The sequence below is a fragment of the Heteronotia binoei genome, chromosome 21 (genome assembly GCF_032191835.1).
Source record: "Heteronotia binoei isolate CCM8104 ecotype False Entrance Well chromosome 21, APGP_CSIRO_Hbin_v1, whole genome shotgun sequence".
Lineage (NCBI taxonomy): Eukaryota > Metazoa > Chordata > Lepidosauria > Squamata > Gekkonidae > Heteronotia > Heteronotia binoei.
The window spans coordinates 173,117,163-173,139,678 of NC_083243.1; the positions used below are offsets into that span (position 1 = coordinate 173,117,163).

At 45.3% G+C, this 22,516-nt stretch overlaps 1 protein-coding gene across 1 annotated transcript in view; it reads left to right on the forward strand.

The window, feature by feature from the left end:
• Positions 1 to 22,516, forward strand: part of SPTB (spectrin beta, erythrocytic) — a 206,409-nt gene that overhangs the window by 156,716 nt on the left and 27,177 nt on the right. The window contains exons 20-31 of the mRNA XM_060262547.1: positions 2,742 to 3,005; positions 4,766 to 4,981; positions 5,214 to 5,303; positions 6,486 to 6,770; positions 9,356 to 9,486; positions 9,735 to 9,939; positions 10,605 to 10,979; positions 11,490 to 11,734; positions 12,442 to 12,580; positions 17,021 to 17,105; positions 21,209 to 21,405; positions 21,884 to 21,993. Coding sequence (XP_060118530.1) covers positions 2,742 to 3,005; positions 4,766 to 4,981; positions 5,214 to 5,303; positions 6,486 to 6,770; positions 9,356 to 9,486; positions 9,735 to 9,939; positions 10,605 to 10,979; positions 11,490 to 11,734; positions 12,442 to 12,580; positions 17,021 to 17,105; positions 21,209 to 21,405; positions 21,884 to 21,993 — 2,342 coding nt within the window. The remainder of the gene's footprint in view (positions 1 to 2,741; positions 3,006 to 4,765; positions 4,982 to 5,213; positions 5,304 to 6,485; positions 6,771 to 9,355; positions 9,487 to 9,734; positions 9,940 to 10,604; positions 10,980 to 11,489; positions 11,735 to 12,441; positions 12,581 to 17,020; positions 17,106 to 21,208; positions 21,406 to 21,883; positions 21,994 to 22,516) is intronic.

Sequence of the window (22,516 nt, forward strand, 5' to 3'; positions counted from 1 at the left end):
TTGCAAACTGGGAAACGAGCACTTCTGAACCCTCTGGAAACTGATGTGATGCTGAACTGTGACATTACCAAAACAGAAGATTATGCATTTGTACCTTTGAGGGTGACCCTCAGCACTATAACAAAGTTTGAGTCCAGTGGCACCTTTAAGACCAATGAAGTTTTATTCTGGAGATAAGCTTTTGTGTGTCAAGCATGGAAGTTTCAAATAACTAAGCAGTTGGTGAATACAAAGTCTCAGTTTATTGATAATCCATTGTTGCTTCAAGGTGGAACACTTTTAAAGTGATACAAAGTTACCCATGGTATGAAGCTTTAAGGGTTACATCAAAGAATATAGAGAAGATAGCTTAAAGACATAACAAGGATGTGTGAACTATTACAAATATGCAAACTACTATCTTTGCGGCTGAAACTTCCCCTGGTCTCATGCATTCTTATTATGATAAGTATTGACTGGGAGACCTTCTCGGGAGGCGCCTCCTTTTCTCTATCATCAAAGCAAGGCATTCCTGCATTTGCTACTCAAAGGTGGGAAAAGGAAAAAGGGAGGTGAGAACTGAGAGGGGTTATTTAGCTTTGATATGCAGCAATGGGAAATGGAGTAATACAGAAAAATAGTAATTAAACTTAGTACTGGATCAAAACAATCATGCTTGACATTGTGTGCGTGCACACTTCTTCAGTGTCATGCACATGAAAGCCCACACCCGGAATAAAACTTCATTGGTCTTAAAAGAGCCACTGGACACAAACTTTAGCCTGTTGCTTCAGATCAACATGGCTACCCACCTGAAGCTATCCTCAGCAATACAGTTTAAAACAACTGTGACAGATGAGATGTTCCAGTGCACCTTACTGTAATGTACCTAGGGGAAAATGTCTGCAGCTGATTTAAAGCATCAAGGAATCCTACCACAAGCATAATAAAATAGTTCACTTATGTGAGATTCCATGGTAGTGTGTGGAGAAGTATGGGAAATTGATAGATACTGTCACAGGAAGTCTTGAAGGGATGTGATATAAAGCCAGTTTTAAGAATGCTTTTCTCTGGAAATCAGCAGGACTTCACTTTCATCCAAGAGATAGCATCTGGTGAACCAGTAACTTCCTAATGGAATCAAGATACAGCCAGTTTAGAAAACCATGAAAGTGTGTTGAGAAAAGTTTGAGGTTACACAGATTGATCTTGGGGTGTGATGAAGTAGTAGTGTGACTGTGACACTGTTTACCCTGGCACCAGATTTTTCAGTGTACATTGGAGCATGGCATGAAGTCACTACCAGCTCTCAGAAGTTTTTGTTATGCAATAGTCTAATTGTTTCACAGAATGCAGACTTGCATTTCATTTCATTGTGATTTTGGGGTTATGTGACTTAGACCTTGGGAAAGACTGACTGGCACTGATTATGCAATAGCAGTCACTCTGCCCTCAGGCGTCTGCTTTCCCCAGCTCAACCAACTGATCCCCCACCAGTTACTGGGCAGCTGCATTTTAATCTGCACCTCCCTCTAATTTCCCCCATGCCTTCCTGATCTGTTTTTTAAAAAAGATCAGGAAGATGTGAGGGAAATTGGAGGGAGATGTGGATCAAAATGTGGGGAATCAGTTGGTTGAGCCGGGGAAATCATAAGCCTGAGGGCAGAGTGACTGCTACTGTGGAATCAGTGTGATTACATTTCATCAGGAGATAGATTTTCATGAACCCACTTCCTCCTGATTGTTTGGATAGGGTACCTTTTTCTGAGGTAGTTCAAGGGCTACATTAAATGCAAGCTTTTATTCTAATGAACTCAAAGTGGAATGCTTTTTGTATGCCAAGGGAGAGCAATAGTATGGCCAGCCGAGCTGCAAACAGTAATGGGAAGGGGTCTTATTCAGTCCCCATTTCATCAGCAATCATTATTGTGTTGCTCGGTTAGTTAAAAAGAACTTTTTAAGCGAGTACTATATTCCCGACAAGTTAAATTTTCTTTGGACGGGGAGGGGATGGAGGGAGGGCAACTTTTTTCCTTTGCCTCTACCTGGCAATACTTCTATGCAGGGCCGGCTTGCCCACTAGGCAAACTAGGTGGTTGCCTAGGGTGCTGGGAGGGTGGGGGTGAAAAATCAGACTCCCCACCCCCTCCTGGTGCCCCAGGCAAGCACCTAGTTTGCCTGCCTCCTCTGCCTGCTGCCACTGCTGCTGCCACCCCCCATTCCCTTCACCTTCCCCACCGCCCCCCCTCCTTTCCCTTCCCCGCTGCTGCGATCACAGCGCATGGTGCAGCGGCACCCCCTTCCCGTCCCTTCCCTTTGCTCCCCCGCCCACCTGCGCATTCACAGCCCGACGCAGGTGAACCTTATGTTTAGAACTACCAGGCTTAGATGAAGGCTTGGCTCCCCCTCCCTTCTGGTTCTGGAAAGGATGGGGGAGCCAAGCCATTTCAGCCCGGTTGTTCTAAAGATAAGGTTCACCCGCATCGGGCTGTGAATGCGCGGGGGAGAGTGAAGGGAACAGACGGGAAGGGGGTGCCATTGCCGCCTCGCGGCACTGGGGTGCAATAGAGCATGGCGCTGCATTACAGCACCAGGGGAGCACAGGACAGCAGTGGCAGGGGGCGTCTGCCTGAAAAGCCACATACCCTTGGGCCGGCCTGGCCGCGGAGGGGGGGGCAGTGGGAGGGGCACCTGCCTAGGGTGCCACGAACCCACAGGCCAGTGCTGCTTCTATGTATTCTCTGTCTGACTGTTCTTTCCAGGAAGGGCAGCTGCTGGCGAAGAAGAAGCCCCAATATGCTAGTGCTGCTTCCCAGAGGCTACTGGAATTGCATCAGCTTTGGGATAAACTGCAGGCAACCACAGAAGAAAAGGCTCAGCACCTGTTTGAGGTCAACCGCTCTGACCTCTATGCACAGAGCTATGCTGACCTTGGTGCATGGATCAGTGAAATGGAGCAGCAGCTTAAATCTGATGTCCAGGGGAAAGATCTCACCAGTGTCAATATCCTGCTGAAGAACCTGAAAGTATGTAACAACCCTCTTAACTCTCATTCCCTCCTCAGCTCAAAAGCACATGGACAGGCACTCTTAAGTAAACAGCTGCTGACCTTTGCAAGAATTACAGTGAGGTAGGCCAAGTCTGGCAATAGTGGTGATACAGTACAGTGTACTTCAAATGTGAGGCAGCCACCTCCCCTTCTCCAAATTGCCCATCTGTCTTTCTTTATAGGGTGGAAGATATGAGCACTTCAGGGACTTCCGAGGCATTTTCTTTTGGCACAGTAAATGTTACTTTTGTGGGACCTGTAGTTCTGCTGTGGGAATACTAGCATGCATCTGGAAGCCTTCCTTTTGCCTAAAAAGCATTTTGCAGTTGAAGAGGCTCTTACTCTAGCACAGGAGTGACCAAACTGTGACTTGGGAGCCACATGTGGCTCTTTCACACATATTGTGTGACTCTCAAAGCCCCCACCGCCCCATCAGCTGACTTTGAGAAGGCATTTCTCTCTTTAAATCACTTCTCCAAGCCAGCTGGCAGCTTGGAGAATGTATTTAAACTTAAAGTTGCTTTCTTTCCACCTCTCTTCCACCTCCCTTCCCGTCTATTTTCCTTCCTTCCTTCCCTCTCTCCTTTCTTCCTTCCTTCCCTCTCTCCTTCCTTCCTTCCTTCCCTCCCTCCCTCCCTTCTTTCTTGCGGCTGTCAAACATCTGACATTCATGCCTTGTGACTTTCAAACATCTGACATTTATGCTATTTGGCTCTTGCAATAAGCAGGTTTGGCCACTCCTGCTCTAGCAGGTGGAAGAAGCATTCAGCATTTGCTGAGCAGAATGGTAGGGAGTATGCCATTGTATTTCCTTTCCTCGATGTTAAATTGGAATGTTTTGCAATGGGAAAAAGCATCCCTCCAGCTTAGGGTTGCCAACCTCCATGGGGGGCCTCCCAGGATCACAGTTGATCTCCAGGCAACAGATCAGCCCCCCTGGGGAAAATGGCTGTTTTGGAGGGTAGCCTCCATGATATTGTAGCCTGCTGAGGTCCCTCCCCTCCCCAAACCCTGTCCTCCCCAGGCGGCACCCCCAAAATCTCCAGGAGTTTCCCCACTCAGAATTGCCAGCCTACTTCAGCATTGTGAGGGTGAATGCTCTATGGAATATGACTGCACATTATGAACATATGAAGCTGCCTTATACTGCATCAGACCCTCGGTCCATCAAAGTCAGTATTGTCTTCTCAGACTGGCAGCGGCTCTCCAGGGTCTCAAGCTGAGGTTTTTCACACCTATTTGCCTGGACCCTTTTTTGGAGATGCCAGGGATTGAACCTGGGACCTTCTGCTTCCCATTATGTATATATGACAGTAGCAGGGGAAAGGTAGAAGACCTGAATAGATCCTGTCTCTGTGCACAAAGAACCCTATATGACGAAATAGCAGATTTTACTTTTGAAGGTAGATTTAACAAAGCAATGTTTGGAAACGTCTTCCACATAACGTCTGGGGATCTTTTTGTTAAAAGCTTCTTTTAATAGCATTAGAGATGTAATTATGATGCTTGGTTGGATGGAATGAGCAGCTGTGCAAAGTCCCTCACGGTTATGGGTGTTGTTTCTTGACCTGAAGATTCATGTGGAACATTTGCTTGCTGACTGGAACAACCCCACTTCACTCAGACCTCCTCATGGGCACTCCCTTCATTAAATACAGGGGCTCTCCATCTTTTTGTGTCTCTACTTAATCTAAAGTGAGCGAGATGGCTAGGTGAATAGAGATTCTCTCATTTCAGCGCCTGGATGAACAAGTAAGTATGCGGAAGAGAGAGATGGAAGAATTGCTGTCTCATGCTCCTCCAGCCAGAGGAGAAATGCATGAAGTGGATGGCAAGCAGGAAGTTATTGAGAAGCGCTTCCAGGATCTTCTGGAACCACTGAGTCAGAGGAGGAAGGAGCTAGAGATGGCCAGGGCCAAATACCAGTTGGACCGAGATCTGGCAGATGAACTGGTGAGCTGCTTGATCATCTGAATGTACCATTAGTAAAAACTAGAATTGTTCTCTAACTGCAGTATCTTTAGACATGGCGTTCTGATTTAGAGAATAGGATGCTCTGTTCCTTCAGCACAACCAGTCTTGATGAGGCTTGTGGGCAAGATGCTTCAATACCTCTGTAATAAGCAAAGTAAGGGCTTTCATTTTGATGCACTTGAATTTATATATTAATTATTCTGTATTCTAGCTTTGGGTGCAGGAACGTCTCCCCCTTGCTCAGTCCACTGACCATGGCACAGACCTCTTGTCAGTACAGTTGCTTATGAAGAAAAACCAGGTGAGTCTACCCTAGGGTTGCCAAGTCCAATTCAAGAAATATCTGGGGACTTTGGGGGTAGAGCCAGGAGACTTTGGGGGTGGAGCCAAGAGACATCGGGGCGGAGCCAGGAACAAGGGTGTGAAAAGCATAATTGAACTCCAAGGGAGTTCTGGCCATCACATTTAAAGGAACCGCACACCTTTTTAAATGTCTTCCTTCCATAGGAAATAATGAAGGATAGGGGCACCTTCTTTTGGGGCTCATAGAATGGGACCCTCTGGTCCAATTGTTTTGAAACTTGGGAGATACTTTGGGGAGAGTCACTAGATACTATACTGAAAATTTGGTGCCTCTACCTCAAAAAACAGCTCCCCCAGAGCCCCCGAAACCTCCAGATCAATTCCCCATTATACCCTATGAGAATCAATCTCCACATAGAGAATAATGCTCAGCAGACGTGAGAGGATGTAAGGACTACAAGTCCCAGCATGCACCTCGTGAAGGGAGGCCAGACTGGAGCAAATAGCAGGCCGGCGGTGGGCGGGTCTTTGTAACTCGGAGGAAGGAAGAATCCTGAAGCCAGGCAAGGAAAGAGACACGACGCCGTTCCACCCACCACCCACCACCCACCCCCGCTATCAGATTTTTAGGGAGCGGGGGATTAGGCTGCTAATTCAGGGGTCCCCCGGCAGGGCGGGGGGGTTGGGAAGCCTAGTCTACCCACTTACCCCTGTGCTTTTCTCTGTTCAGTGAAATCCCATTTCCAGGTTGACTAGATTTTCGTTAATATTTTCAAACATCTCAGTGGTGACTGTAGTGAGGCTGATGTCAAACAGGGAAAAGAATGTTCCCTTAGGACAAGTGCTATCCCATACAGAACAGGCAATAAACCACTATCCCAGGACTCTGGTACTTCAGTCTCGTCTGGATTGAGCCTCAGTGCTGATATACCTGCTATACAGTGCACTGATGCCCGTGTGGACTTCCAGTAGATGTGTTCTGGGATTTCTTTTATTTAATTTCCAGGAGTCTGCATTGGGCAGGAGCAGAGGTACAGGTACACAAATCTGCATGTTGAGTTCTGGAATCTTTCCACCATGTTTTATGCCTTTCTCACTGATCATTGTTCAGGAAGGGACAGTTATGTTCAAATGTGTCGCTGAGTTTATTCAGCCCCCAATTAAAATTGTTCCCTGCTAGACTCTGCAGAAGGAAATTGCTGGACATGCCCCACGCATCGAAGAGATCCTTTGCAGAGGGGAGACTATGCTGGCTGGAGCAGATGCGGATGGAGATTTCAGGGATATTGAAGAGCACCTTAAGCAGCTGAGAGACTCCTGGGGGACTTTGCGAGAGGAAGCGTCAAAAAGATTGCAGCGTCTGGAAGAAGCAAGTGAAGCTCAGCGATATTACTTGGATGCTGGGGAAGCTGAAGCCTGGATAAGTGAGCAGGAGCTCTATATGGTAACAGATGAGAAACCGAAAGTAAGGACATTTTGCTTATTAATAATCAACACACTATGCTTGATGCAGCAAAGGAATTATTCTTTCCAAGGGGTTCCATAAATGGACCCCATTCCAGCGGAGTCAGGGAAGCATGTTTGCTAATGCCAAAGGACTGTTAAGATTATCCAGGAAGGCTTCTTGCCCCACAGCAAGTAGAAGACGACCAAAACCCCATTTCACAGGTGTTACTTTCCCCTGCATTTTGCAGGCATAAAGCCCAAACAAGAGTCATCCCTTTTTTTCAACCCCTTATTCGTTGAATCCAAGAGGAGCAGCACCCACCGATGGAATCCTGCAGGATACACTTGTGGGCGTTTTCCCACAGAGCTTACCTCGGAGCGACGTCCCTCTTCACCGCGCAGCGTCTGCGCAGATTTCCCACCAACTGCTCCACATAACCAGGAAGACCCGCAGCTTTTGCATCGCTAACGTAAACTGGTTTTTAGCGGTTTACATCTGCGACGCAAAAGGTCCGGCACTTCCTGGTTATGCGGAGCAGTTGGTGGGAAATCTGCGCAGACGCTGCGCGGTGAAGAGGGACGTCGCTCCAAGGTAAGCCCTGTGAGAAAACGTGTGCTTGCTCGTGCACACTTGCAAAATGAAAGCTTGTAAGGAACTTCTCCCAGTCCTAGGCAGTGAAAAAATGCTGAGTATGTGAGAAATGTCTGTGCTTCTCCCACTCCTCAGGGGCAGGATTTGAAGAATATGTTAAATTTCTGCTTGCTGGTATTTAGTGTTTAGGTTTTCCCAGCCTTATTCAAGAGTATTTTGGGTGCCAAGAATGAAGCAGCACCTCTCCTCTCCCTCAGATTCCTTTGGGAGGTACACCAGAAGAGAGGAGAGATGAAATTGTGGTGCTAGTAATAGCGGCTTTGGCGTCAGTAAATGAACACTGGAACTGTTCACTGGTGACAGAGGGGGAGAAATGCCCCCATTGTGACACTCTCCACCCACCAGATCTCTAAAATGTATTCAAATATGTAATACCTGTTAATTCTCATTGAGGTGTATTCAAACTTTCCTCTAGCCAAAGGAAACCTCCTCCAACATTAGTGGCTCTTCTAGCGGAGGCAGAGCCAGTTCTGTTGGGGAGGACTCCTTCAGCTGATGGAGGGCTTCAGACTTTGTTGAGGACAGTGGTAGGATATATCCAATAACAATTTTCAGCTCCTTGCTTAAAAGCTGATGGAGGGCTTCAGACTTTGTTGAGGACAGTGGTAGGATATATCCAATAACAATTTTCAGCTCCTTGCTTAAAATGGGTGTTAATACATAGTTTTGCAAGTGATCTGAGTTCTGCTTCGTATGGGTCACTTTATGTACAATAGACTACAACAGAAAGCCAAACTAGATTTGACCTGGAAGATCTGTGATTAGGCTCTCCTGTGATGTTTTTAGGAAGCTAAAGGCAGCAGGGTGGGGTATGGAATTAGGAGGGTATATGTTAACAGCCCTTTCCCCAACCCTGCAGCTGCTTTTGGCCTTTCCAAAAATTATGGGAAATACTAATTATGGAGCTCCCCTACCATGGTCCTGATTCATCCTCTAGTCTATGTGAATGAAATTGGAGAGAGAGAGCAGTAATGACCCGTGTAACAAAGGAAAACAAAGGAAAACAAAAGAGCTAATGCATGATAATGTAGAAGAGACAGGATAAGTACTTTTTATTGAGGTCGTTGGTTAATATAGCAGATTTTGCCCAGTCATAGAAGCATGGTACTGAGCGTACTAAATAAATCTCCCAAGAAATATATTGCAATAAAGGTAAACTTACGTTTATTCAGGTAGATTCAGTTCACATTCTGGTTGCAGTCGAAAGGAGAGAAAGAAGCGTAATCTAAAAGAGTACTTTCCGTATCACAAAAGGCCAGCTTATCTGAGTGAAGGTGTGAGGGCATGGTTATCTACAGGAGAGACATGCAGAGACAGGTGTCTCCATAGAAGGCTGCTCCGAGGAAGTTCCCGACCTTTTGCGTCGCAAATGGAAACCGCTAAAAACCAGTTTACAGCTGCGACGTAAAAGCCGCAGCTCTTCCTGGTTGTGCGTAGCAGTTGGTGGGAAATCCGTGCAGACGCTGCGCAGTGAAGAGGGACGTCGCTCCGGAGTAAGGTCAGTGGGAAAACGGCCAGAGTGATAGAGCTCCCACAAAGTCCAGGCATGCTAAATAGCTCATTCCAACACTTTTTTCCTCTGGAATGAATGTGGTTGGTTGCTTTGGGGAGGCTGGCTCCGCTTGGATTTAGAGTTTCTTCTTACTGTCTGTGCTCTGCAACATATTTACTGAAGAAATGACATAAATAAATAAAATGACCAAAGCAGCATGAAGGAACAGTGTACTAAGACCTTCCCTGGGTGGGCATTGATTAGTGGACATTATTAACAGACATAAGTAACAGCGCAATCCTATGTACATTTTATTCAGAAGCAGGTCCCGCTGAGTTCAGCAGAGCTTACTCTTTGGTAAATGTGCACAGGATTGCAGTTTCCTGTAGGACCTGAGACTGACCCTACTGTGAAACAAGGCAAGACCTCATCAATGACTGAAGGGATTCTGTGGTTTCAGGATGAAGAGAGTGGGATTGTGATGCTGAAGAGACACCTTCGGCAGCAGCGATCTATAGAAGACTATGGAAAAAACATCAAACAGCTGGCTGGCCGAGCTCAGCAGCTTCTCACCACTGGTCATCCAGAAGGGTGTGTATCTATAATTAATGCTGTTTAAGCTTTGGGCGTTATAGCAGGTAATGACCAGGAGGCAGAAAAAGCTCTACAGACAACAGTGGTGACTGATCTAAGGTCATAGAGCACTTTGTTTTACAAGCCAGGTTGAGTTTTCCAGAATCCTAGTCCAGTGCATATATACTAGATTATGCTGTTTCTTTTTTCTTTGACTGGAAACTTACCTCCAAAACTTTGCGCGCGTCTGTGTCTGTTTCCCCCAGGGAGCAGATCATCCGGTTGCAGGGGCAAGTAGACAAGCAGTATGCAGGCTTGAAGGATCTGGCAGAGGAACGCAAACGTAAGCTGGAGCACATGTACCATCTCTTCCAGCTGAAGCGAGAAGTCGATGACCTTGAGCAGTGGATTGCAGAGAGAGATGTAGTGGCGTCATCCCAAGAGATGGGGCAAGACCTCGACCACGTCACTGTGAGCAAGCTCTGGGAGAATGTGTCCTGGCCATCATGGCCATATTTCTTAGCCTCATATGCCTTAGCATAGTACAGTGTGAATGAATACAACAGACTGTAAGCAGTGTTGCTTTGCAGCCGGAGAGGAAATTGCTGTCAAAGGAATGCATTAGAATTTCCTTTAGCGCAGTAAGACCTGTAGAATGCTAATGGAACAACTGGGACAGATTTTGCACTCACCTTACGTCGTTCTCACGTCCGTCTTCTCAGCGCAGCGCAGCGTCCCGATTTCCCACTATTTGCGTCGGGGCTGCAGCAAACATCGCGGTTTTCGTGCAGCAAACAGAAACTGGTTTTTAGCAGTTTTCATTTGCTGTGTGAAAACTGCGATGTTTGCTGCAGCTCCGACGCAAATAGTGGGAAATCGGGAGGGCGCCGCGCTGAGAAGATGGACATGAGAGCAGTGTAAGGGTGAATGCAAAATCGATCTGGCTGTTTATAAGAAGGGGTGTCTGTTATAACAACTGAGCACAAGAGTGTATGGAATACATCCAGGAATATGAGATATGAATGGCAATGAAGTTTTACTGTTTTTCATTACAATATGAAAGATGCATCCATTGTTGGATGGGGTCAGAATTCTTAGTAGGCTCATATATTCATGTTGGTTTGTTTCTTGACTAGCTGCTGCGGGAAAAGTTCCGTGACTTTGCCAGGGAAACTGGAAACATTGGGCAGGAGCGAGTGGACAATGTCAATCTCATAATTGAGCAGCTGATCGATGATGGTCACCCGGAGGCTGCCATGATTGCAGAAATGAAGGACAGTCTAAATGAGAGCTGGGCTGATCTATTGGAGTTGATTGACACCAGGATGCAGCTGTTGGCTGCCTCCTATGACCTACACAAGTTCTTCTATGATGGTGGTGAGATCATGGTTCTCATAGAGGAGAAGCACAAAGAGCTACCTGAGGAATTAGGACGCGATGTCAACACAGCAGAGTCTTTCCATAGGGTGCATACAGCTTTTGAACGCGATATCCACTTGCTGGGAGTTCAGGTAACTACTTCATGATTGGACGTTATAGAGAACCAACATGGCAAAGTGAGTTCAAGTCTGTCCCTAATATACAAACGGGGAAGTATATATGTGAGAATACTTCAAGGGTGTTATCCATTATCTTTTCTCAGTTATTTTCTCATTTTGCTAGTTGATTTACTTTGCAACTTAGTGGTTTGGAGGCATATTGTGCCAAAGAAACAGTCTGAGTGCTGGTGTCAATTACTTGATTGAGCATGACTCTCCTTGAAAGATGGTTGAACATACTGAGATTCTTCCAAATATCTCTGAGATGAAGGATCAGAAAGGGCAAATGTCTAAGATTATCATACAGAGCCCAAGTCAGAGATCTTTATTCAAAAGAACCTTGGGAAACAAACTATTAATGTCCCAATTGTAAGCCTAGAAAAACTGGACTGACAGAAAGTTATCTGCCCTCTTGGCTGAGTGGATGATTTGAACTCAGGGTTTCTCAGAGTTCAATGCAAGTCTTCTTTTCTCCTGTGACAGGTTCAGCATTTCCAAGAAGTAGCAGCTCGTTTACAAGCAGCCTATGCTGGGGAAAAGGCAGTCAGTATCCAGAAACAAGAGCAAGAGGTAGTGAAAGCTTGGAAGGCCTTGCTTACAGCTTGTGAGGGGCGGCGAGATCAACTGGTTGATACAGCAGAGAAGTTCCGTTTCTTCAGCATGGTCCGGGACCTGATATTTTGGATGGAAAATGTGATTCGGCAGATTGAAACACAGGAAAAGCCCAGGTAACAGTGGTGGAATGGAACCAGTTTCGTACCCCTTGCAGATGCTAGCTGAACCTTGTGCAGGCTTGAGCATTCCAGTTAGTGTTGCCAGTCTCCAAATGGGGCTTAGAGATCTCTTAGAATTACAACTTTCGGCTACAGAGATCAGTTTCCCTGGAGAAAATGGTTACATTGGAGAGCGGGCTGTATGGCATTATCACTCACTGAGCTCCTCCCCTTCTCAAATCCCACTGTCCCCTGTCTCCATCCTCAAATCTCCAGGAATTTCCTAACCCACTAATTGCAGTGGACCTTTCTCTGAATTGCTTCTCTGATTACGTTCTAAAGGTGCAGTCATCATAATATGTAGCTTTTCAAGACCTAACATGTCCTTTCTTTGTTCACCTTGAGGACTTTCAGTAAGATGTGAGCTGTGAATTCCCTAGTGGGAATTCAGTTCCCAAGTATGTGATGGAGAACTTGCAGTCAGTGTCTAACTGAAAGCCAGCATGGGGCATCCAGATGCAACCCACAAAAACATAACGTGTAGTTAGGCCGTGTAGGTCAACCATGGGGTTTGTGTGTCTTTGGACACAGTCGTCTGGAGTTATTTTGTATCATAACATCTAAGGAGTGCTGAACTTTTCAGTGCTGCATGCTGTCTTTTTTAAGAATTGCTGGTTGCTAAAAATGTCCTGCTTATTTCTCAAATATCTTCCACACTGAAGGGATGTTTCATCTGTGGAACTTCTGATGAAATACCACCAGGGCATTAAATCTGAGATAGACACCAGAGACAAAAGCTTCACCACCTGCATCGATCTTGGCAAAACATTGCTACAGCGCAAACACCATGCTATGGCTGAGGTGAGGGTTTTTGTGTGTGAGCCTTGCTGCAAGGTAAGGAGTAAGAAAGACTGCACTAAGCATGCACATACGCTGCCTCCTTTGTAATTCACAGAGATGTAAACAATGGGAATGGCTTGCAGAAACTGAAGAGCTTCCAACCCTTAGTCTGGTTTGAATTTTGTGACAGTGCAGTCCTTTCTCCCACTACGACATTTATAGTAGCCTCTTTAAGTAGCCTTAAAGTATGACACTCTCACGATGACACTTATGGTAGCCTTTAAAAGTTCAGTTCAGAAGATGGCATTTGTGGTCATGCAAAGGTGGGATCGCACCTATCTGTGATGAATTTTCCATTATTTCATCAGAAAAGGAAGTGGGGGACAGTGTTTGCCATTTGTTGCAGGGTAGTATGGAGTGTAAAAATGCTATAGGTGGCAAGAATTGTGGACAGAGGAGACAAGCCAGATTGGGCAGGAATTTAATTGGAGTGTGAGAGCAGGAGCAAACGTTACGGGAAGGGTGGGGAATCATCCTCATAAGGTCACCCGGTGTGGTATTGCGTAGAGGTGAGAATGATGGGCTTATGACCAAGTGGAAGTGGTTTCAGATCCCTACTCTGCCTTGAGGTTCACTGGGTGACCTTGGGCCTGTCATTTTCTCTAAAACTAATCTATCTCAAATGGATGCGGTAAGGACAGTCAGGGAGAGTGTGAACATCATGCTGATCTCCTTGGAGACAGAGCAGGATAAAATCTCATGGATAAATAAATGCACCCAATTATTCTAATCAATCATATGAACATATGAAGCTGCCTTATACTGAATCAGACCCTTGGTCCATCAAAGTCAGTATTGTCTTCTCAGACTGGCAGCGGCTCTCCAGGGTCTCAAGCGGAGGTTTTCACACCTATTTGCCTGGACCCTTTTTTGGAGATGCCAGGGATTGAACCTGGGACCTTCTGCTTCCCAAGCAGATGCTCTACCACTGAGCCACCGTCCCTCCCAATCAATTCCAATCAATCATTTTATTTATATCCCACCCTCCCCACCGAGGCAGGCTCAGGGTGGCTAACAACATCAGTCAATACAGTGGGTTATACAATGAGTTATACAATAAATAATAATAATAGCTAACAATTAATTAAAATTCTAAAAACAATAAAAATTAACATCTTGGTGCTATTCCAGCAGATGGTAAGAATCGTTTAAGCAGTCTCTCAGTCTTTCTTATTATACATTGAGATGCTAACTCTAACATTTGGGATTAAAGAAACTGGAAGGCAAGTGGATGAATTTCAGTATTCCCTTTTCTATTGGAATATGTTCAGGGATGTATAAATTTAGTTATTGATTGGTTAGGTTAGATGTTAAACTGCCCTCTCCTATCAAGGCAAGACTCAGAGCAGTGTGCAACATTACAATCCATAGTAAAATTTTAAAACAATAAAACACAGTAGTTACCTACAAAGATGATACTAAGAATTTCAGTAATGTCATTGCCTCATGGGAGGAGTGGAGTGGGAAGGGTGTGACCATCATTGTCTTTGACCACATGCCTGGTAGAACATCTCTGCTTTACGGGGTCTGTGGAACTGTGTCAAATTCTGCACGGCATAGATGTTATTTGGCAGAGTGTTCCACCAGGTTGGAGCCAGGGCAAAAAATACCCTGACTCTGGTTGAGGACAACAACATCCCTTGAAGACAACTGGAGGACATCCCTCAAAGACAACCGGACATCCCTCAGGCCGGGGACCACCAGTAAATTCTGATCTACTGAGCACAATGCTCTTCTTGGGGTATCTCAGGAGAGGAAACAGCTACTTAATGTGTTCCAATGACTTGTGCATACCTCTTAAAATAACTATTATTTCACCATCCCCACCTTACCATTGATGCTTTTGAAACTTCCTCACCGTATGGCCAGATGTACTTTGTGAGAAAGACATCCCCAAGCCCCTTTTCCACGCACAACTTGCTGCATGCTTATTTCATTTCTGGCCTCTATCATTAAGGAGATTCTCACACTATATCCAGACTTCTGGTGACAGATTAAATGGAGCAAAATGAATATCTGGACTTCTGGTGACAGATTAAATAGAGTAAAAATAAGTAAGTGTTATGGCTGTACGTTACAGCAAGTTTGTGAATCATTGACATTCACAAAGCAGATACTCTCATGAATATTGATAGTGATGCTAATAGATTCAAGTGGGTATCTGTGTTGGTCTGAACAAAGTTCGAGCCCAGTGGCACCTTTAAGACCAATGAAGTTTAATTCAGTGTATAAGCTTTCGTGTGCACACACACTTCTTCAGATACATTGAAAAGGAAGCTACCAGTCCATACAGAGTGAACAGCAAATCCGCATACAACATATAAACTAAGCTTGTTATTCCTCTGCTTTGTAAGAAGAGGCATGTGAGTCTCAGTATTCTTTACTCTTTAACTCCACAACTGGTTGCAATGTCTACATTGTTTAATTTAGGAGAAAAAACAGCTTGGTTCAAATCAGAACATCTCATTAATATATCTGTATTAAGCACCAAAGAAACAGGAAAATTTATAAAGTTTCTTTTTTAAATCCTCTGTGCATGGCTTTGTGCATTGCTAGAAGTAATCTTTTTGCCAGTTTTCCCAGTAGGCTTGTTTTTTGTATTGTAGAGGATCAAATCTTAAAGTAATGGTTGAGAAGAACTGTCAGAAGAAATATTATTTCACAGCCTTGGCAGATAATATTTATAGGGGCCTAATTTTGGCTCGGCCAAGGGATGAAGGTCCAGAAAGGTTGACTGTACTCACAACACTAAAAAGCAACATCCTCTTTGTGACTCTGCCAGCTCCCCCTCCCCTTGGATTTGGGAAGAAGCTGCCCAGACAACATGTGGTGGCAGCAGACCTGAGATTTTAAGTGCAGGTCTTCCCCGTTAACATTTAAAGTATATGAGGGTAGGATGCAATTCAAAGGACCAAAGGGATGCATTTTTCTCCTGGATAATTCCAGAGGGACAGCTTTGTAAGTCTGTTGTAGCAAAAGAAAGCAGTGGTCCAATAGCACCTTAGAGAGTAACATTTATTCTAGCATGAACTTTTGTGAGTCAGAGCTGACTTTTCCAGATGCAAATTATAGGGAAATAATTTGCACACAGAAAATCAGAAAATGCCTGGGGGGATAGATGGGTTGTACTTTTGGGGAGATCTCCAGGCCCCATAGAAGTTGGCAACCCTAGGAGCAAAGTCAGAAGTTTTCCCTCTAACTTGCATCTGAAGAAATGAGTCCTGTCTCAAAAAGCTCATGCTGGTCTTTAAGGTGCCACTGGACTTCAGTTTTATTTTTCTCCGTGCTGGGTTTTAATACCAAAAGTGAGTTGAACTGGAAGGAAAAAGCATCTAAGGGAAGGGGTGGAGGGAAGCATGTACAGGAGGACAGGGTTGCCAACTTTTAAACTTTTTGAGCTGTTTTTCTGTCAGTTTGATGATCTACAGCAAATGCCATGCTATGAAAAGCTTCAACTGTCCATTTCAGATTAATCGTCTGTTAAAGGGACAGGACATTTCTCCAGGCCTGCTGGCGATGCTAATTGCATCCCCACTGCTCTCTGAAATTGCCAGTCCCGTTTTATATAGGGATGGAACAGATCTGTATGTAGAAATTCTGCTTCTGTCTTGTTTATATAGGGCTTCATGGTTGTACTTTGGTTCAAAAGCACAGCTTTTCTAATTGGGCAAAATATGGGGGAAATAATGCCCTTCATCTGTAAAGTGTATGGGTTTTAATATGCATTTTAAGTGTTGCATTGCGTTCTCAATGGCCAAAGTCCATCACAGAATAAAATCAGTGAGCTCAGATTCACTTAACTCTGTAGGCTTGTGGTCGTGCAAGATTACCTGTCTTGTTTGTGGGTTTTCCTTTTGCTTTTGTCAAACAAAAATCAGGATTAATGTATTATGAGTAAATAAAGCAAACTGCAAAAAAAAAAAGGCCCCAAAAAAGTCCTCTATGTTTTATCCAAACTGACATGAAGCTTGCGGCAGATAAAGCTTGTGGCAGAGGTTTACAAGATAATGCATGGGATGGAGAAAGTAGAGAAAGAGGTACTTTTCTCCCTTTCTCACAATACAAGAACTCGTGGGCATTCGATGAAATTGCTGAGCAGACAGGTTAAAACGGATAAAAGGAAGTACTTCTTCACCCAAAGGGTGATTAACATGTGGAATTCACTGCCACAGGAGGTGGTGGTGGCCACAAGCATAGCCACCTTCAAGAGGGGTTTAGATAAAAATATGGAGCAGAGGTCCATCAGTGGCTATTAGCCACAGTGTGTGTGTGTGTGTGTGTATATATATAAAAATTTTTGGCCACTGTGTGACACAGAGTGTTGGACTGGATGGGCCATTGGCCTGATCCAACATGGCTTCTCTTATGTTCTTATGTTCTTAATTATCTTTTTCTTTTCAGATTAAAGAAAAGCTGGTGCAAGTGACAGAAAAAAGGAGAGAAATGGTGGAGAAGTGGGACAGACGCTGGGACTGGCTTCGCTTGTGTGAGTGCTGCACACGCTATTTACTAGCTAGGCTGGCCTGAAAAGATGACAGCAATGTTTTTCTGAGTGGGCTTTGGAGATCCATTAATAGTGCCAGCCCAAAATAGAATTTCTGTACTTGACTTGTGTACTCTGCAAGCTGAGCCCTCCTTCATAGTCTCTAAGCACTTATTTATGCTGTGTCTGCACCTATGTTTTCAAACAGCAGCAATGTCCTTCTCAATTAAATTCAGAAGGGGAAATTTTCCTCTTCTATATTTTCTGCACAGACATTTTAATGCTGGGGTTAAATTATGGCAATTTCTGATTGTTTTAGGGTTACTATATTTTGAAAAGCAAAAAAGAGGGCATATTTTTTGACTGACTTCTTCAAGCAAGTAATCATTTACCGTTTTCGCACACAGCTGACCTCGCAGTCACAATCCTGTTCCCTCCGCAGCGTCCAGTTGGATTTCCCACCATCTGCGCCGGAGTTACAGGAAGTGCTGCGGCTTTTGCGTAGCAAACGTAAACCGCTAAAACCCAGTTTATGTTTGCTACGCAGAAGCTGCGGCACTTCCTGTAACTCCGGCGCAGATGGTGGGAAATCCGACCGGACGCTGCGGAGGGAACAGGATTGTGACTGCGAGGTAAACTGTGTGCGAAAACAGTAATTATGAAAAATTTCATTTTAAATACTCCATTTAAGTTGTGATAATTGCTACTAACTAGGAATATTCCTTCCTTCCAACTCCAAAAGAGGATATTTTCATCAACTTTTTTTTTTAAGAGCCCAAAAGAGGGCAGACTTGGACCAGTTCAACTCGGAACTTGGACCTGAGGAGGAGGTTGACAAGACCCTGGTGGCTGTGAAACCAACCACCTGCCCCCTTGATCCCTGCCCATCGTGGCTGGTAAAAGCCAGTGGCGATGAAGTAAGGATTTCCCTGCGGGAGATTATCAATGCTTCCCTGTTATCAGGGATATTCCCAGGGGCTTTTAAGGAAGCAGTGGTTCGCCCTCTCCTGAAGAAACCATATTTGGACCCTACGGTTCTTACTAACTACCACCCAGTATCGAATTTACCGTTCCTGGTCAAGGTAGTGGAGAAGGTGGTGGCAACGCAGCTCCAGAAGAAATTGATGTCCTCGACCCCTCCCAGTCTAGCTTTCGCCCCGCCCATGGGACAGAGAGATGGTGCTGGTCACCTTAGTAGATGACCTCCGGAGGCGTCTGGATCATGGCAGTTCGACACTGCTGATATTGTTAGATCCGTCAGCAGCATTTGATATGGTCGACCATGAGGTGTTGGCCCACCGCCTCGCCAACACAGGGATTCGGGGATTAGCCTTAAAGTGGCTGACTTCCTTTCTCCATGGTTGGGGACAAAGGGTGGCTCTCGGGAATTGTCCCAGCGGCACCCACTAGAATGTGGAGTGCCGCAGGGGTCAATCGTTTTCCCAATGCTATTTAATATCTATATGTGCCCCCCTCGCCCAGATGGTCCGAAGATATGGGCTGGGTTGTCACCAATATGCTGATGACACCCAGCTCTATCTGCTTATGGACGGCCGCCTGGACTCTGCCCCTGGAGAACCAGGTGAGGTATTACAGACAATGGCTGGTTGGTTGCGTTAGAGCCAGCTGAAACTGAATCCATCAAAGACAGAAGTCCTGTGTCTGGGTCAGAAGGCGGTGGGGAGTGGGATCAGGCTCCCACTCTTTGATGGCACCCAATTGACACCATCGACAGAGGTGAAGAGCCTGGGGGTGTTCCTAGATGCCTCTGTATCTGTGGAGGCACAGGTCACCGCCACTGCAAGGGCCGCATTTTTCCATCTGAGGCAGGCCTGGCAGTTGGTCCCCCACGTTACCTCCCATGAACTAGCCACAGTGATTCATGCAACCGTCACCTCCAGATTAGACTATTGCAACTCTATGTGGGGCTCCCCTTGACCCTGCTCTGGAAACTCCAAGCGGGTGCAGAGCGCAGCAGCCCAGTTGTTGGCATCGAGGCCTGCGCAGGCGCAGATGCATCTGGTGCTGCGTAAACTGCACTGGCTGCCTCTTAAGTACCGGATCCTGTTCAAGATGTTGGTCCTTACCTTTAAGGCCTTTTATGGTCAGGAGCCTGCATATCTTCGGGACCGCCTCTCCCCATTTGAACCCTCCCCCCCAGACTCTGAGGCTAGTTGCTCAACATCTTCTCATAGTCCCTGTTCCTAAGGATGCCCACCTGCTTCAACTAGGGCCAGGGCCTTTTCGGTCCGGTGGAATGAGCTCCTGCTGAAGATCCGGGCCCTGCGGGATTTAGCAAGGTTTCGCAGGGCCTGTAAGATGGGGCTCTTCTGCCAGGCTTTTAATTAATCCAGTGGGCGTCCTTTGAAAAGTCATCATTTCCCCCAGCATTTCACCGTTATGGTGTTATGTTACGCTGCTAGCCCTCAGCCACATGCTATTTACTGCCTATGTCTGTAAGACTTACTGTTTCTGCACACAGCTGACCTTGCAGTCACAATCCTGTTCTCTCCGCAGCATCCGGTCGGATTTCCCACCATCTGTGCCGAAGTTACAGGAAGTGCCGCAGCTTTTGCGTAGCAAATGTAAACCGCTAAAACCCAGTTTTCGTTTGCTACGCAAAAGCCGCGGCACTTCCTGTAACTCCAGCACAGATGGTGGGAAATCCGACTGGACGCTGCGGAGGGAACAGGATTGTGACTGCGAGGTAAGCTGTGTGCGAAAATGGTAACTGTTTACTGTGCTGGTCCTGCTTGTAATGTCTGTTTTTATGGTATTGTTTTAACATTATTGTTTTATCGTTGTGAGCCACCCTGAGCCCGCTTGCGGGATAGGGCAGGATATAAATCTAAAAATTAAATTAAAAAGAGAACAGGTCCTCTAAAAAGAGGATGTCTTTGTCCCCAAATGGAAAAGAACAATAGTGGAAACAATTGGGTGATAACAGATGGACAGTTTAAGCCGCTCCGGGGACGGGAGGCAGGCAGACCAAAAAGCACATCCATACGTGCACATCTGCCTCTTGTCCCCCTCCCAACTGCAGCCCACCTGTGGCCGGATCAAAGTCGCCCTGGAAAGGCACCACTTACAAATCTGAGGCAGCTGTGAGGCACTTCCTGGGCATCTGGATGGCCAAGAAGCGCCCGGGGAGCAGCTGGGAGGCGCATGAGCACTCCAGAAGCTCCTCTGGGGTGCATGCAGCCTGTCCCTGTTTCGGGGGTGGACCATGTGCTGTCTGGAGGCTTCCGGTCCACTCCTTTTCCGGCCGGCTGTCTTTGGGGCAGCTTGATGCCACCCTGAGCCAGCTGTCTGCAATCACCCTTATAGTCCTTACCGGAACATTTAGTAAAGCAAAGTGGAATAATGAAAGGAGAAACCGACCCAGCTCTTTCTCCCGAGGATTCCTATGAATTTCCTATGAATCATGGGGATTCATCAATGTCTAGCATTAGATCCAATGTTATGTCGCTGGATAGAACACACACAGGCTCTTACATAAATGCTGAGTTCCTGCTTCCCCTAATCCCTCAGAGGTTTACTGCCTTCGAATGTGGAGGTTCCCTCTCATCACCGTAGTTAGTAGCTACTGAAACATCTATCCTGCATGTATTTATTAGGCTGTTTTGAAATTCAAATTCTAAACATTTTATTGTGAAACACTTGTGGTAAGTGTTTGAGGCAGTTAACATCCTTAAAGGAACAATTTATTAATCATTAATAAGATCCAAATCAAATGGCTAAAAAACATACAACCAATAAACCAACAAAAGGAAGAAAAAGAAAACCACTCAGTTAAAAGCCAGCTGAAATAGGAATAATCCAGCGTGTTTTGGTAACAGAATTTTTCTTGGTCTAGTTGAAAACTTTTGTCTTTTAACGTCAGAATAAGAAAGCAGAGTAAAACGTACTTGGGTTGGGTGCTGAGAGAGTTTGTGAAGGCCCGTTGTATATTTAAATTTGGGCATTTTTATAGTTAAGATGTTGCCCATTTTCATTTTTGGACCTGAGTATTTAAAATATACATCAGAATTTGATGATTCTTCATTTTCTGCTACTGATGTGGAGTTGTAACACGCCTTCCTGGTTTTTTTTTATGTTCACAACAGTGCTAGAGGTGTGTCAGTTTTCCAGAGATGCCTCAGTAGCTGAGGCGTGGCTCATTGCCCAGGAACCCTACCTGTCCAGTGGTGATTATGGACACACAGTGGATGGTGTGGAGAAATTACTAAAAAGACATGAAGCCTTTGAGAAATCCACTGCCACGTGGGAGGAACGTTTTGCAGCACTGCAGCGGCTAACCACAGTAAGTGGTCCATGAAAACTTATCAGTGATTTGTAGGAATTATTATTCCGATACCCATGGAAAGTACCTATAGGACTAGTTGGGGAAAGTAGCCCAAAAATTATTTTTAGAAAGACACGGATTGTCAATTTTATTTTCTTTTGAAGTTTTTAATTACACTTATGCTTCTGAAAAAAATGTTGGGCCAACAATTTTCATTTTAAGATCCTTTCTTCTTGTCAGGAAAGATTGTTAGCAGAAATTTTGTTTTTAGTACTGTTGTAGAAGCGTGAGCTTGCAAGTGCTTCCATTGGTGAATTCATTGCTGTACTTACAGTTGTGCAGTTGTGCAGGATGGAGTTCTGCAGCAAAAGTAGAAAGGCTCATGAAAAGTGTGGGGGGGGAGCAAGAGTGGGGGTACAGCTCTGTGTTTTACTATATGACATATGAAAATGTGCCTTTTAAACATCTCCTACAAAACACAATGATTGTTTTACAGCTTGAATTACTAGGAAAGAGAAAAATCCCTGAGGAGCCTTCACAGCACAAAGTAGCTAGAACCGCAGACTTGGAATATGACTTTGAACCAGAGACAGAACATAAGACAGAGTAAGTTACATGTATATAAACTACATTCTGATCGGATTGCTCTGTGGCTGTTGGTAGGATTAGGTGCAGTGCTTCTGTTGCTGAATCTTTTGAATTATACATACACACACACACAAGCTTTCTTACAAATCAGTAATGAAACATAATAAGGAAAACAAACCAGACCTTCCTCCATGTTTTTCTGGGTTATCACAATTGAGGAAAAGAAGAAGATGATTGCAGATTTATACCCCGCCCTTCTCTCTGAATCAGAGACTCAGAGCGGCTTACAATCTCCTAGATCTTCTCCCCCCACAACAGACACCCTGTGAGGTGGGTGGGGCTGAGAGGGCTCTCACAGCAGCTGCCCTTTCAAGGATAACTCCTGCAATAACTATGGCTAACCCAAGGCCATTCCAGCAGGTGCAAGTGGAGGAGTGGAGAATCAAACCTGGTTCTCCCAGTTAAGAGTCACACTTAACCACTACACCAAACTGGGTCTCTATATGTCCCCATCCGACAGAAAAGCAGCTGAATGAAGACA